Here is a 12,546-nt window from a genome sequence, read left to right as displayed (position 1 = left end):
CAGATGGGATGTCACTCATTGTGCACCTGAACAAGCGGAGGTCCCCACTTTCTGCCATGCTTTGGGAGGGAAGGGGAGGGAGGGGGGCGGGGGTGCGATGCGAGGTCAACCAGGTTCCAAGGGAAGACGGGGAAGAGGGGGAAAAAGTGGGTGAATTAAATTAATTCGCCTGCAGAATCACGCCCGGGGAGCTGGTGGGGGCAGCAGGGACAAGACGGCCGCTTTACAAAGAGCCTCCCGCAGAGAAACTGGACAGGAAACCATTGAGTGTGATGCCAACGAGGACTTTATTGATTAGCTCTCCCAGTACAAGAGAAATCCAATGTTCAGAGGAATCATTGCGAATACAACATCAACAGGCTTAACAATTACCGTGCCGCGCCTCTGCGTGGATGCAGTATTGGTCCATCTGTCCACTGGTCCACATGTCCACTGGTCCACATGTCCACTGGTACACATGTCCACTGGTACACATGTCCACTGGTACACATGTCCACTGGTACACATGTCCACTGGTACACATGTCCATGGGTACACATGTCCACTGGTACACATGTCCACTGGTACACATGTCCACTGGTACACATGTCCACTGGTACACATGTCCATGGGTACACATGTCCACTGGTACACATGTCCACTGGTACACATGTCCACTGGTCCACATGTCCACTGGTACACATGTCCACTGGTACACATGTCCACTGGTACACATGTCCACTGGTACACATGTCCACTGGTCCACATGCCCACTGGTACACATGTCCATGGGTACACATGTCCACTGGTACACATGTCCACTGGTACACATGTCCACTGGTCCACATGCCCACTGGTACACATGTCCACTGTACCCTCATGGGTAATATTGCAAGCGTGTCTACAGGTCAATCGTTGCTGTGGTCACCTGGTTGCATCGGGCCTCACCACTGCATCACATTTCGCGCCTCCTTATTTTATTTACTTTTTTTCCTCATATTTTCCATTATTATTCTGTTTTTTTGGTTCGCTAAGATCTAATTTAAATGTCACGGTATAATTCTTATTTGCTGAAATAAGCGCTCTACTGATAGATCATGATTCTGTTCCCGCTCTGCTAAAGGATCAGACTATTTCTGTGCCAACTTGTGTGAAATGATTAAATCTGCTCTAGAACATTAGATTATAACACAATTAGTTCTACACTACGCTGCCATGCTACAATGTTCCCGGCTGCTGATTCGGGTGCAGTCATCTCTGTTATGTTGTTCTGGCGCTGCTGGATTATGCTGCAAATAGCTCATTACTATTAATTAACATTTTGGTTGGCATCTGCCTTCAGATTCGAGTTTCCGCACATTCGTGGATTCATCTTCGAATATCTTGTCACTATTAGAATTTACTGCACTTTTCTTCGCCGCGTGATGTTTATCGCCGTTATGTTAATGCGATTAGATCAAAGTTTATTCATCTCCAAGAGATTCCCCCTCAGTAAGATTTGCCCTGTCACGTCAACACAATCCCTCCGCACCGCCGCGCTCGGTTTAACCTGTTCCCAAACACGCGGCCTGGGGGCCGGAACCAGCCGAGTGAAGATCGTTCCCCGCTCGCTCCGGAGGTTCCAGTCAGCGACTCGACTGGACAACCCCGGCCGACTGGACAACCCCGGCCGACTGGACAACCCTGAATGGTTTCATTAGTTCACTTTTTTAACCACCCTCCGTTTTCATGTCATGGGCCTCCTCCAGTGCCATAGTGAGGCCCACCGCAAATTCGAGGAAAAGCACTTCATATTTCGCTTGGGCAGCTTGCAGCCCAGTGGTATGAACATTGACTTCTCCAACTTTAGATTGTTCCTCTGTCCCTCTCTTTCCCCCCCCCACCCCACTTCCCAGTTCTCCCTCTGTCTTCATGTCTCCACCCATATCCTTTCATTGCCCCCCCCCCCCCCTTGACATCAGTCTGAAGAAGGGTCTCGGCCCGAAATGTCACCCGTTCCATCTCTCCAAGATGCTGCCTGACCTGCTGAGTTACTCCAGCATTTTGTGATACATCCGTCTTTGGTCGATATCTTCTCTGCCAGCCGAAGTGTAAACTGACCGGACAGTGTTCAATAAAGTCACCTGCAGTTAATAACAGAGATTGTTGTAAAAGCTCATCAGGTTATGGAGCGTCTGTGGAGGTGAAATTCTCTCTGCTTCTCTCTCACGGGGACTGGCGGCCCTGAGTGGATGTTCCCTGTTATTTTGTATTGTTGATTTCCAGCTCCGGACACAAGTGGGAAATAACATTTGGGGAGAAAATTGGAGGAAGTTTCACAGAAATTAAAGAAATTAATGTCTGTCAAGATCACTTTGAAAGGGGCGATGCTGTTTGTGAAACGGTGAAAGATTTACAATCCATAATTAGATGTCCATCGGATGGTAAACGCAGAGTGTGGCCGAATCTCTGGGGCCCGTGGGGTTTAATAAATATTTCAGGTACATTATGTCATTATACAGATTGTAAAACAACCATGGTTCACTGTATTTTTACGCTGTGAACTGCTCCCGGCGTGTTATAGTTTGGGAGGCATCTGTACATGAACTGGACTGCCAGTAACCTTTAGAGTTTGTGAAGACCAGGCTCGGTAATCTGAGGTTGACGCTCAGAGTTCATTGGAGACGGGGAATAACTTGCTTCCACTCGGGTTCTGTGTTTGCGCGGTGGCTGATGAGATGAATGTGGGTCCCGCGGACTGTACCTCAGGTGGCGTTTGATGGGCAGGTGGCTAGTTTGTGAAGTGGCGACTTCTGTATTTCAGTTGGCTCCAGGTTCCCAGTCGCATCCCGAATTATCGCCACTTTCATCAGTCACGGGCCAGGAATTCCAAAGAATCAGTGACAGTTTGAAAGTTTTGATCAGGGAGGGTTTGGGAACATTATAAATTGTTTGCTCTGTCTCTGTGACGATCGTCCGTGGTGATTCGGCTCAGCGGAGAGCGGCTGCTTCGGGATTTTAGTGTCAGGTGTTTAGTCCAAAGAAGCGTCTCCACCCGAAACGTCACCATTCCTTCTCTCCACAGTTGCCGCCTGTCCCGCTGAGTTACTCTAGCATTTTGTGTCTATGTCGGGTGACTAAATGTTATTGTTCTCTGTGCCGGAGAGGGAGCTTGGGGGCGGTTATTAACATTGGTGACTAATATTGGATTGGACACCTGCAAATGTTACTCGCTCATTTAACAGATGAGGACAAATTGTGAACACAGGCCTCCCGACTCAACATCTAACTTTGGCAAGATGTTGGAGTCTAGAATCAAGAAAGAAATATCCATCCAGGGGAGGTTTGTTTAGTTTAGTTTAGAGAGACAGCGCGGAAACATGCGCTTCGGCCACTGGTTCCACGCAGACCACCGGTCACTGAAACCGCAGCCCACTGGGTTCGGAAGATCGTCTTCTCGTGCAAGACTGAAGAAGTTAGATCTGTATTCGTTGGAGACTGGAAGAAGGGGCCGTCTTTTTTGAACATTTGAGCCCTTGGATGTATGACTAGATGTTGATGTGGTTTCATTGGCGAGAGCTTGTTGAACGCGGCGGCAACGGCACACTGAGTCTCGCTGGGAGAGTTATCTTCTGTTCTGCGGCGGGTTGCTGCGCTTAAGGTGCCTGCAGTGAATTGGTTGCGAAGATTACAGCAGTGACAACGGCTTTTAAAATAATTCATCAGGTGTGGAATAATATGGAACTTAATGAAGATGTGGAAGATTATATTTATTTTCCATTCGCGGATCCACGATGACGCAGCAACTCAGGAGCGATTCTTTATTGCGGATGACTTGGATCAGTGGGAAATGCGACTTTCACCACTCTCTGGGCATTCTCCACAAGTTCATCCAGTGCGGCGGTCAGCAGCTTCTTGGTCTTTGCAAATGCCGATGCCGCCCCAAAGACGGAGCCAAAGACCGGTATTGTGTTAAGGGCCATTTCCGCCACTGAAACAGCACCAGCACGAGAAGGCAGCAACATTTGTTTCACAAACTCCGTATTTATTTCACCCACCAGAGGGGTTGTCACTTCTGCTTTCAGACATTCCACAGGTTTATTTGCGACATTGGCCAGTCTCTGAAGGGAGGTATCATCCAGGCCGAGACTTTTGCGGAAATCCAGTATTGCATTGACTATCATCCTGAGGTCAACGACGACAGACAATCCGGGAATAGACAGCGCTGCCACCGCTCCCAAGACTGTTGCCAACTTCTTGATACGTTTCTTCAGCTGGGCTCGTTTCTGCTCCACAATCTGCAATGTTGTGCTTGCCAGTGACATCAATAAAGCATCTTTCTTTATTCCATTGAGATTATTTACAAGCGTTTCCTTTAACTGAGGAAAATCAAACTCATTTAAGGAAAAGCTTGATATCAGGAAAATAATGTGATCTGAAATCCCCGCTGCCGTCAAACCGCGACTTATGTTTTGTTTCACCTCAGCAAGTTTCTCCTTTCTGTCATGAACCATACCCTGCTGTTTCAACGAACCGAGATCGATGTCAATGTTGCTTCGAACGAAGTAGAACTTCTTCTCCAAGTTTTTAATCTCCTTGGCGATCATTGCATCGTTTTCGGTGAATCGATTCTGTGAGATTATTATGAAAAAGTCGTATGTAGTAAACTCCATTTTTTTCACGTAATCCTTCATTGGAAACGTTGTTGTTCCAACTCCCGGCAGGTCCCAGAAGCAAACATTGGGGAAGTCGGGATGTTTGTATGGAGTTGGCACCATTGTGGTTTCCGTGACCCCGATTTCAGCTGCGCCCACATCGCCGCCGCACATCCCCCTCATGGCGTTGATGAAGGTGGATTTACCCGCACCTGATTCTCCTGTCACAGCGATGTTAAGCTTTACATTATTCATATCGTTCAATTTCTTCTCGATCTGAGTCGCAACCTCGCTCAGCCCACCCCGCTCATAAGTAGCCTTCAGCTCAATGATTTCTCGCCGGCTGAAGTGTACAGATTCTGATGATGAAGCCATCGTGTCTCTGCGGAAAAAACACATTGCATTTTTAATACATCTCCAAATGTGTATTTCATGAGACACGGATGGAAAACTCCAGTCAGTCTCTCTCTCTCTCTCTCTCTCTCTCTCTCTCTCTCTCTCTCTCTCTCTCTCTCTCTCTCTCTCTCTCTCCCCCCCCCTCTCTCTCCCACCTCTCTCCCTCCCCCCCACTCCCCCTTCTCTCTCCCCCTCCCCCTCTCCTCTCTCTCTCCCTCCCCTTCTCTCTCTCCCTCTCTCTCTCCCCCCTTCTCTATCTCCCCCTCTCTCTGCCACCCCCCTCCCCCTTTTCTCTCTCCCCCTCACTCTCTCCCTCCCCGACCTCCCCCTTCTCTCTCTCCCCGTCTTTCTCTCTCCCCCTCTTCTTTCCCCCTCTCTCCCTCTCCCCTCCCCTTCTCTCTCTCTCTCCCCCCTCCCACTTCTCTCTCCCCCTTTCTCCCCCCCTTCTCTCTCCCCACCCCCTCTCTCTTTTTTTCTTTCAATGACTTTATTCAGCACAAACACATGATACATCACATCAAAACCACAATCAGAGGTTACAAAACATCAAGTAATCATTATAATACAACGTTGCCTTCATTATTTACAAGGCTCTCAACCCTCCGCGGTGACCAGCGTTCACGGAAGGCCTCCAGCGTCCCCGTGGACACCGCGTGTTCCCTCTCTAGGGTCACGCGCGCACGGACGTAGGCCCGGAAAAGGGGGAGGCAGCCGACTCTGGCAAGATCATCGACCGCCCGCTGCCTGGTCCAAAGAATGGCCATCTTGGCCAGGCCCAGGAGCAAACCGACAGGGAAATCCCACCCTCCTGACCGGCCCTCCCCACTCCCAGCCCCAGCCCAAACACCAGGATCGTAGGACTGAAATGCAGCCAAAACTTGAGGAGCAACCCCTTTAGATATCATACAGGGGCAGCAACCTCACACACTCCATGTACACGTGGACCCCACACACTCCATGTACACGTGGAACACGGACTCTTCCTCGCCGCAGAAAATACAGGCGGCCGGCGAGTCCGTGAACCGGCTCAAAAATTTGTTACACACAACGGCTCTGTGCAACACTCTCCACCCCAGGTCCCCGATGTAAAGGGGGAGGACTCCCTTGTAGAGAGACCTCCACTGGGGACCACCCCCGCCATCAGGTGGCAACACGGATCGGCAAGGCGTATCCGGACGGAAGACGAAGGCGAGGAGGTGCAGAGTGTGCAGGAGCATCCTGTACAGTAAACGTCTGCCTGCATCACGGAACGGCACGCTGGGCATCTGGGAGAGGCGGCTCAAGTTGTGTGGGGCCGGCTCCCGGGAAATATTCACACCTACTCACAGACTGACTCCCCACACATCTGCAATCACCAATTTGCACATACTCACAGCCTGACTCCAGACTGGGCCCTCGTCCACTGCCCAACGTCAGTCTGGCCACTTCTCCATCTCCAACAATAGAAATTGTAGAGGTGGAGAGGCTGTTCAGGAAACAGAAAAGCCGGAAATCTCCAGGACCGGACAATGTTTCCCCCTCTACCCTCGAGCTCTGTGCCGATCAACTGGCACCGGACATTTTCAACCAGTCCCTGCAAACCTGTACTGTCCCTGCCTGCTTCAAGGAACCCACTATTGTCCCTGAACCCAAAAGGACAAGGATCACTGGTCTTAATGACTACAGGCCTGTCGCACTGACCTCTGTAGTCATGAAGACCTTTGAAAGACTTGTGCTGGCCCAGCTGAAAAACATCACAAACCCCCTGCTGGACCCCCTGCAGTTTGCACACAGGGCCAATAGGTCGGTGGACGACACAGTCAACCTAGGCCTGCACTTCATCCTCCAGCACCTAGACCGCAAGGGGACCTATGCCAGGATTCTGTTTGTGGACTTTAGCCCTGCAGTTAACACCATTGTGCCAGAGCTACTACACTACAAACTCTCCCAGCTGACTGTGCCTGAACCACTCTGTCAATGGATCATCAATTTCCTGACAGACGGGAAGCAGGCTGGGGAAGCACATCTCGTGAGGCTGAGAAAGCACATCTCGGACCCGCAGACCCTCAGCATAGGAGCACCGCAAGGCTGCGAACTCTCGCCTCTCCTTTACTCTCTCTACACTAACGACTGCATCTCCACAGACTCCTCTGTCAAGCTCCTCAAGTTTGCGGATGACCCAACCCTGATTGGACTGATCCAGGATGGGGAGGTGTCTGCCTACAGAGAGGAAGTGAGACAGATGGCGTCCTGGTGCCATCGCAACAACCTGGAGTTCAATGCTCTTAAGACAGTGGATCTGATAGTAGACTTTCGAAGAGCTCCCCCTCCCCTCCCCCCATTCACCATCAACAACACCACAGTCACATCTGTGGAGGAAACTGACTGCAGATGCTGGTTTAAATTGAAGGTAGACAAAATGCTGGAGTAACTCAGCGGGACTACGTGTTGCGTGTGTGACGAGTGTATGCCGGAGCCTTGCTTGTCCTCCAGAACGCTTGAGTAACTCTGTGCGTCACGCCCTTTGACCTTTATAACCTACCTTGTAAGGGACCTGTACTTCCTCCCTTGACTGTCCAGGGACCCCGACAGTCCTTTCAAGTGAGGCAGAGGTTCACTTGCACCACCTCCAACCTCATCTAGTGCATCCGTTGTTCAAGATGTGGACTCTTGTACACCGGCGAGACCAAACACAGACTAGGCGATCGTTTCACTGAACACCTTCGCTCAGCCAACACGAACCAATCTGATCTCACGTTTGCGGGACACTTTAATTCTCCTTCCCATTCCCACACAGACCTTAATGTCCTTGGCTGCCTCCATTGTCAGAGTGAGGCTAAACGCAAATTGATTTCTCTCACATCAGGTAGCCCCGGCATTCCCTCTCTCTCTATCCCTCCCCCACCCAAGTCGCACCAGCTTCTCATTTCCACCCAACAAACAGCTAACAATGACCTGTTTTATTTATCATCGTTGCATGTTGCATATCTTTCATTCATTGTTCTTTATCTCTCCGCATCACCGTCTATATTTCTCGTTTCCTTTATCCCTAACCAGTCTGAAGAAGGGTCTTGACACAAATATCTGTCCCCGAACGGTCTCTGTTTCCGCACTGTCTTGGCCTCACAGCTCCCGGGTGAGTGGCTGAGTCACGCCGGCGGGTAAAGAGTAAAGTCACTCGGCAACAAGTGGAGCCCACACAATCCAGGGCAGCACTTGTGTATGTGTTTGGGTCACTGACTTCTGAAACATCTTTTTCTCCACAGAAGCTGCCTGACCCGCCGGGTAACTCCATCACTTTGTGTCTATTTCTGGTTTAAACCTGCAGTACTTTGTTTCTACCTCCCAAAATCCTGCTTGTGTAAACACAGTCTCTGGGAAACACCCATCCTTTATCGGACAGTATTTGCTTTCTTTGCTGCAGGTTAATTTCCACTCGAACATCACAGTTTATGTGGAACAAAAAACGGGAATATCGCAACGTGCCCAAAATGTATTCAGTCCATTGCCAGTGACCCCAAGCACACACACACACACCCACACTCTCTCTCACACACACACACCTGCTGCCCTGGTTGATCAAACCCATTGAACACGATTCCAAGCCGCACTTTTGCCAACTCTCACTTCAATTCATTCCGTTATTGAAAACCAAGTGCACTGGAGACGTGAAACAAAAATAACATCAAACGCTGGAAACGTTCAGCAGCCCAGGCAGCCAATGGATCCTGGAGCTGAAACACTCAACTCAGATTTGATAACTTAGAGATTGACACAAAAAGCTGGAGTAACTCAGCGGGACAGGCAGCATCTCTGGAGGGAGATAACTCAGAAACGGATGACAGATTCTTTCCGTGGCTGCTGCCTGTCTCACTGAGTGTTTTGAACAGTTTCCAGTGCCGCTGCTCCGGTTCTGATCCTTACCTACTTCGGTTCAGGAGACTTCGTCAGTGAACGTCGCTGTGGTCGCCGCTCCAGTCCGCTGTGGTCGCCGCTCCAGTCCGCTGTGGTCGCCGCTCCAGTCCGCTGTGGTCGCCGCTCCAGTCCGCTGTGGTCGCCGCTCCAGTCCGCTGTGGTCGCCGCTCCAGTCCGCTGTGGTCGCCGCTCCAGTCCGCTGTGGTCGCCGCTCCAGTCCGCTGTGTGCCTGCACTTTCCCTCTCCCCGTGTCAAGTACTTGGATGGATTGCTGCACCTTATCCAATAAGGCTCAAGGTGTGTGTGGGCTCACCTGTTGCCGAGTGACTTTACTCTTTACCCGCCGGCGCGACTCAGCCACTCCGAACGGGGCAGTGCGGAAACAGAGACCGCTATGGGACAATTATACCGACAATGAGAAAACCCACGCAGCTCACAGGGGGAACTCTGTACAGACAGCACCTGTAGTCTGGATCGAACCCGGGTCTCTGGCGCTGCAGGCGCTGTAAGGCTGTAACTCTGCCGCTGAGCACATTATATAAACAAGCCCAGTCTGGGGTCACCGGTAATGGACTGAATACATCACGGGGGGAAAACAAGACAGACACAAAATGCAGGAGTAACTCAGCGGGACAGGGAGCATCTCTGGATAGAAGCAATGGTTGACGTTTCGGGTCAAGACCCTTCAGAATCAAGTCGGGGAGAGGGAGATAATAGATGAGGAAGTGTAAGGTGTAAAAACGAGACAAAGTGGATGCAGGTCAAGGAATTTGTAGAATAGAATCAATGTTAGCTGGGAGAAGGGAACAACAAAGTGAACAGAGATAAAATCTAGTCGGAGACAGAGACTGTGAGGAGGAAGGGATGGATAGAGAGGGAAAGCCAGGGGTGCTTGAGGTTATGTTCATACCGCTGTGGTGTAAGCTGCCCAAGTGAAATATGAGGTGCAATGGAGAATAGGTACAGGAGTAGGCCATTTGGCCCTTCGAGCCTGCACCACCATTCAATGTGATCATGGCTGATCATTCTCAATCAGTACCCCGTTCATGCCTTCTCCCCATACCCCCTGACTCTGCTATCCTTAAGAGCTCTATCTAGCTCTCGCTTGAAAGCATTCAGAGAATTGACCTCCACTGCCTTCTGATGTATGTATGTTTCGATAAGATTCCCTCTCATTCTTCCAAATTCCATCATATAGAAGCCTAGTCGCTCCAGTCTTTCAACATACATCAGTCCCACCATTCTGGGAATTAACCTAGTAAACCTACGCTGCACGCCCTCGTTAGCAAGAATATCCTTCCTCAAATTTGGAGACCAAAACTGCACACAGTACTCCAGTTGCAGTCTCACTAGGGCCCTGTACAACTGCAGAAGGACCTCTTTGCTCTTATACTCAACTCCTCTTGTTATGAAGGCCAACATTCCATTGGCTTTCTTCACTGCCTGCTGAACCTGCATGCTTCCTTTCAGTGACTGATGTACTAGGGCACCCAGATCTCGTTGTACGCCCCCTTTTCCTAACTTGACACCATTCAAATAATAGGTGCACCATTCAGGTGCAGTTCCTCCAATTTGCATTGTGCCTCACTCTAATAATGGAGGAGGCCCAGGTCAAGAAGGGCAGTGTGGGAATGGGAGGGGGACTTAAAGTGCTGAGCAACCGGGAGATCAGGTAGGTTTAGGTGGTCTGGGTAGAGGTGTTGAATGAAACGAGGTTGGAGGAGGTGCAAATGACCTTCTGCCGCACCTGAAAAGTCTGTCAGGGTCCTTGGGTGGAGTTGAGGAGGGAAGTGTAGGGACAGGTGTAGCATCTGCAGTTGCAGAGGAAAGTAATTGGGGAGGGGGTGGTTTGGGTGGGAAGGGACGAGTTGACCAGGGAGCTGCGAAGGGAACTGTCCCTGCGGAAAGCGGAAAGTAGTGGGGATGGGGAGATGTGGTGAGTAGTGGGATCCCGTTGGAGGTGGTGAAAATGCCGGAGGATTATGTGCTGGATGCGACGGCTGATGGGGTGGAATGTGAGGACAAGGGGGACTCTGTCCCTGTTGTGACTGGGGGAGGGGGAGCAAGGGCAGAGCTGCAGGGTACCGAGGAGACACGAGTGAGGGCCTCATCTATGATGGGAGAGGGGAAAACCCATTCCGTAAAGAATAAGGACTTCTCCAATGACCTGGCATGGAGCACCTCATCTTGGGGCAGATGCGGCGTAGACGGAGGAATTGGGAGTGGGGGATAAAGACTTTACAGGAAGCAGGGTGAGATAAATGTAGTCTAGATAGTTGTGGGGGTCAGTGGGTTTATTATAGATATCAGTCGATAGTCTATCTACTGTGATGGAGGCAATTTGATCAAGAAACGGAATGAGTGTGTGTGTCTGTGTGTGTGCATGCGTGTGTGCGTATTTGTGTGAAGTGTGTGTGAATTGTGTGTGTGTGTGTGATGAGTGAGTGTGAAGTACGAGTGTGAAGTATGAGTCGTGTGCATGTGAAGTGTGAAGTGTGTGAGTGTGAAGTGTGTGTGTGTGTGTTTGGGGTCACTGGCAATGGTCTGAATACATCACGGGGGGGGGGGGGGTGACAATTTGGAGATGTTTCTAATCGTGATAATGCCACTGCAAATGTAAACTGCAACCTCGGAGTGAATGCGAAACTGCAACCGAGAAAACAAATTTGCCGAGAAAGGGTGTTGCCTTGATACACAAGCAAGATTTATAGAAAAGATCCAATAGACAATACGTAACAGGTGCAGGAGAATGTCAATCGGCCCTTCGAGCCTGCATCGCCATTGAATGTGATCAAGGCTAATCATTCACAATCGGTACCCCGTTCCTGCCTTCTCCCCATACACCCTGATTCCACTATCAGTAAGAGCTCTATCGAGCTCTCTCTTGAAAGAATTCAGAGAATTGGCCTCCATTGCCTTCTGAGCTCGAGAATTCCACAGATTTACAACTCTGTGACTGAATTTTTTGTTCCACGTCTCCGTTCAAAATGGCCTATCCCTTATTCTTATACTGTGGCCCCTGGTTCTGGACTTCCCCAACATCGGGAACATGTTTCCTGCCTCTAACATGTCCAATCCCTGAATAATCTTATATGTTTCAATAAGATCCCCTCTCATCCTTCTAAATTCCAGCGTATACAAGCCTATTTGCTCCAGTCTTTCAACATACGACAGTTCTACCATTCCGGGAATTAACCTAGTGAACCTATGCTGCACTCCCTCAATAGCAAGAATGTCCTCCCTCAAATTTGGAGACCAAAATTGCACACCCTAGTCCAGGTGTGGTCTCACTAGGGCCCGGTACAACTGCAGAAGGACATATTTGCTCCTATACTCAACTCCGCTTGTCATAAAGACCAACATGCCATTAGCTTTCTTCACTGCCTGCTGTATCAGAATGCTAACTTTAAGTGACTGATTATCAAGGACACCCAGATCTCTTTGTACTTCCCAATTTCCTAACTTGACACCATTCAGATCATAATCTGCCTTCCTGTTCTTACCACCAAAGTGGATAACCTCACATTTATCCACGTTAAACTGCATCTGCCATGCATCCGCCCACTCACACAACCTGTCCAAGTCACCCTGCATCCTCATAGCATCCTCCTCACATTTCACACTGCCACCCAGTTTTGTGTCA

General features: G+C 49.9%; 1 protein-coding gene across 1 annotated transcript in view; it reads right to left on the bottom strand.

Moving 5' to 3' along the window:
* Positions 1-1,932: 1,932 nt before the first annotated feature.
* The window catches only part of LOC144600461 (interferon-inducible GTPase 5-like), a 61,747-nt gene continuing 51,133 nt past the window's right edge, over positions 1,933-12,546 (bottom strand). The window contains exon 2 of the mRNA XM_078412079.1: positions 1,933-4,995. Coding sequence (XP_078268205.1) covers positions 3,780-4,988 — 1,209 coding nt within the window. The 5' untranslated portion in view covers positions 4,989-4,995 and the 3' untranslated portion in view covers positions 1,933-3,779. The remainder of the gene's footprint in view (positions 4,996-12,546) is intronic.

Source organism: Rhinoraja longicauda, chromosome 15 (assembly GCF_053455715.1).
Source record: "Rhinoraja longicauda isolate Sanriku21f chromosome 15, sRhiLon1.1, whole genome shotgun sequence".
In the NCBI taxonomy this organism is placed as follows: domain Eukaryota; kingdom Metazoa; phylum Chordata; class Chondrichthyes; order Rajiformes; family Arhynchobatidae; genus Rhinoraja; species Rhinoraja longicauda.
Note: the sequence above shows the minus strand (reverse complement) of the source record. Positions and strands in the feature narration are given on the sequence as shown.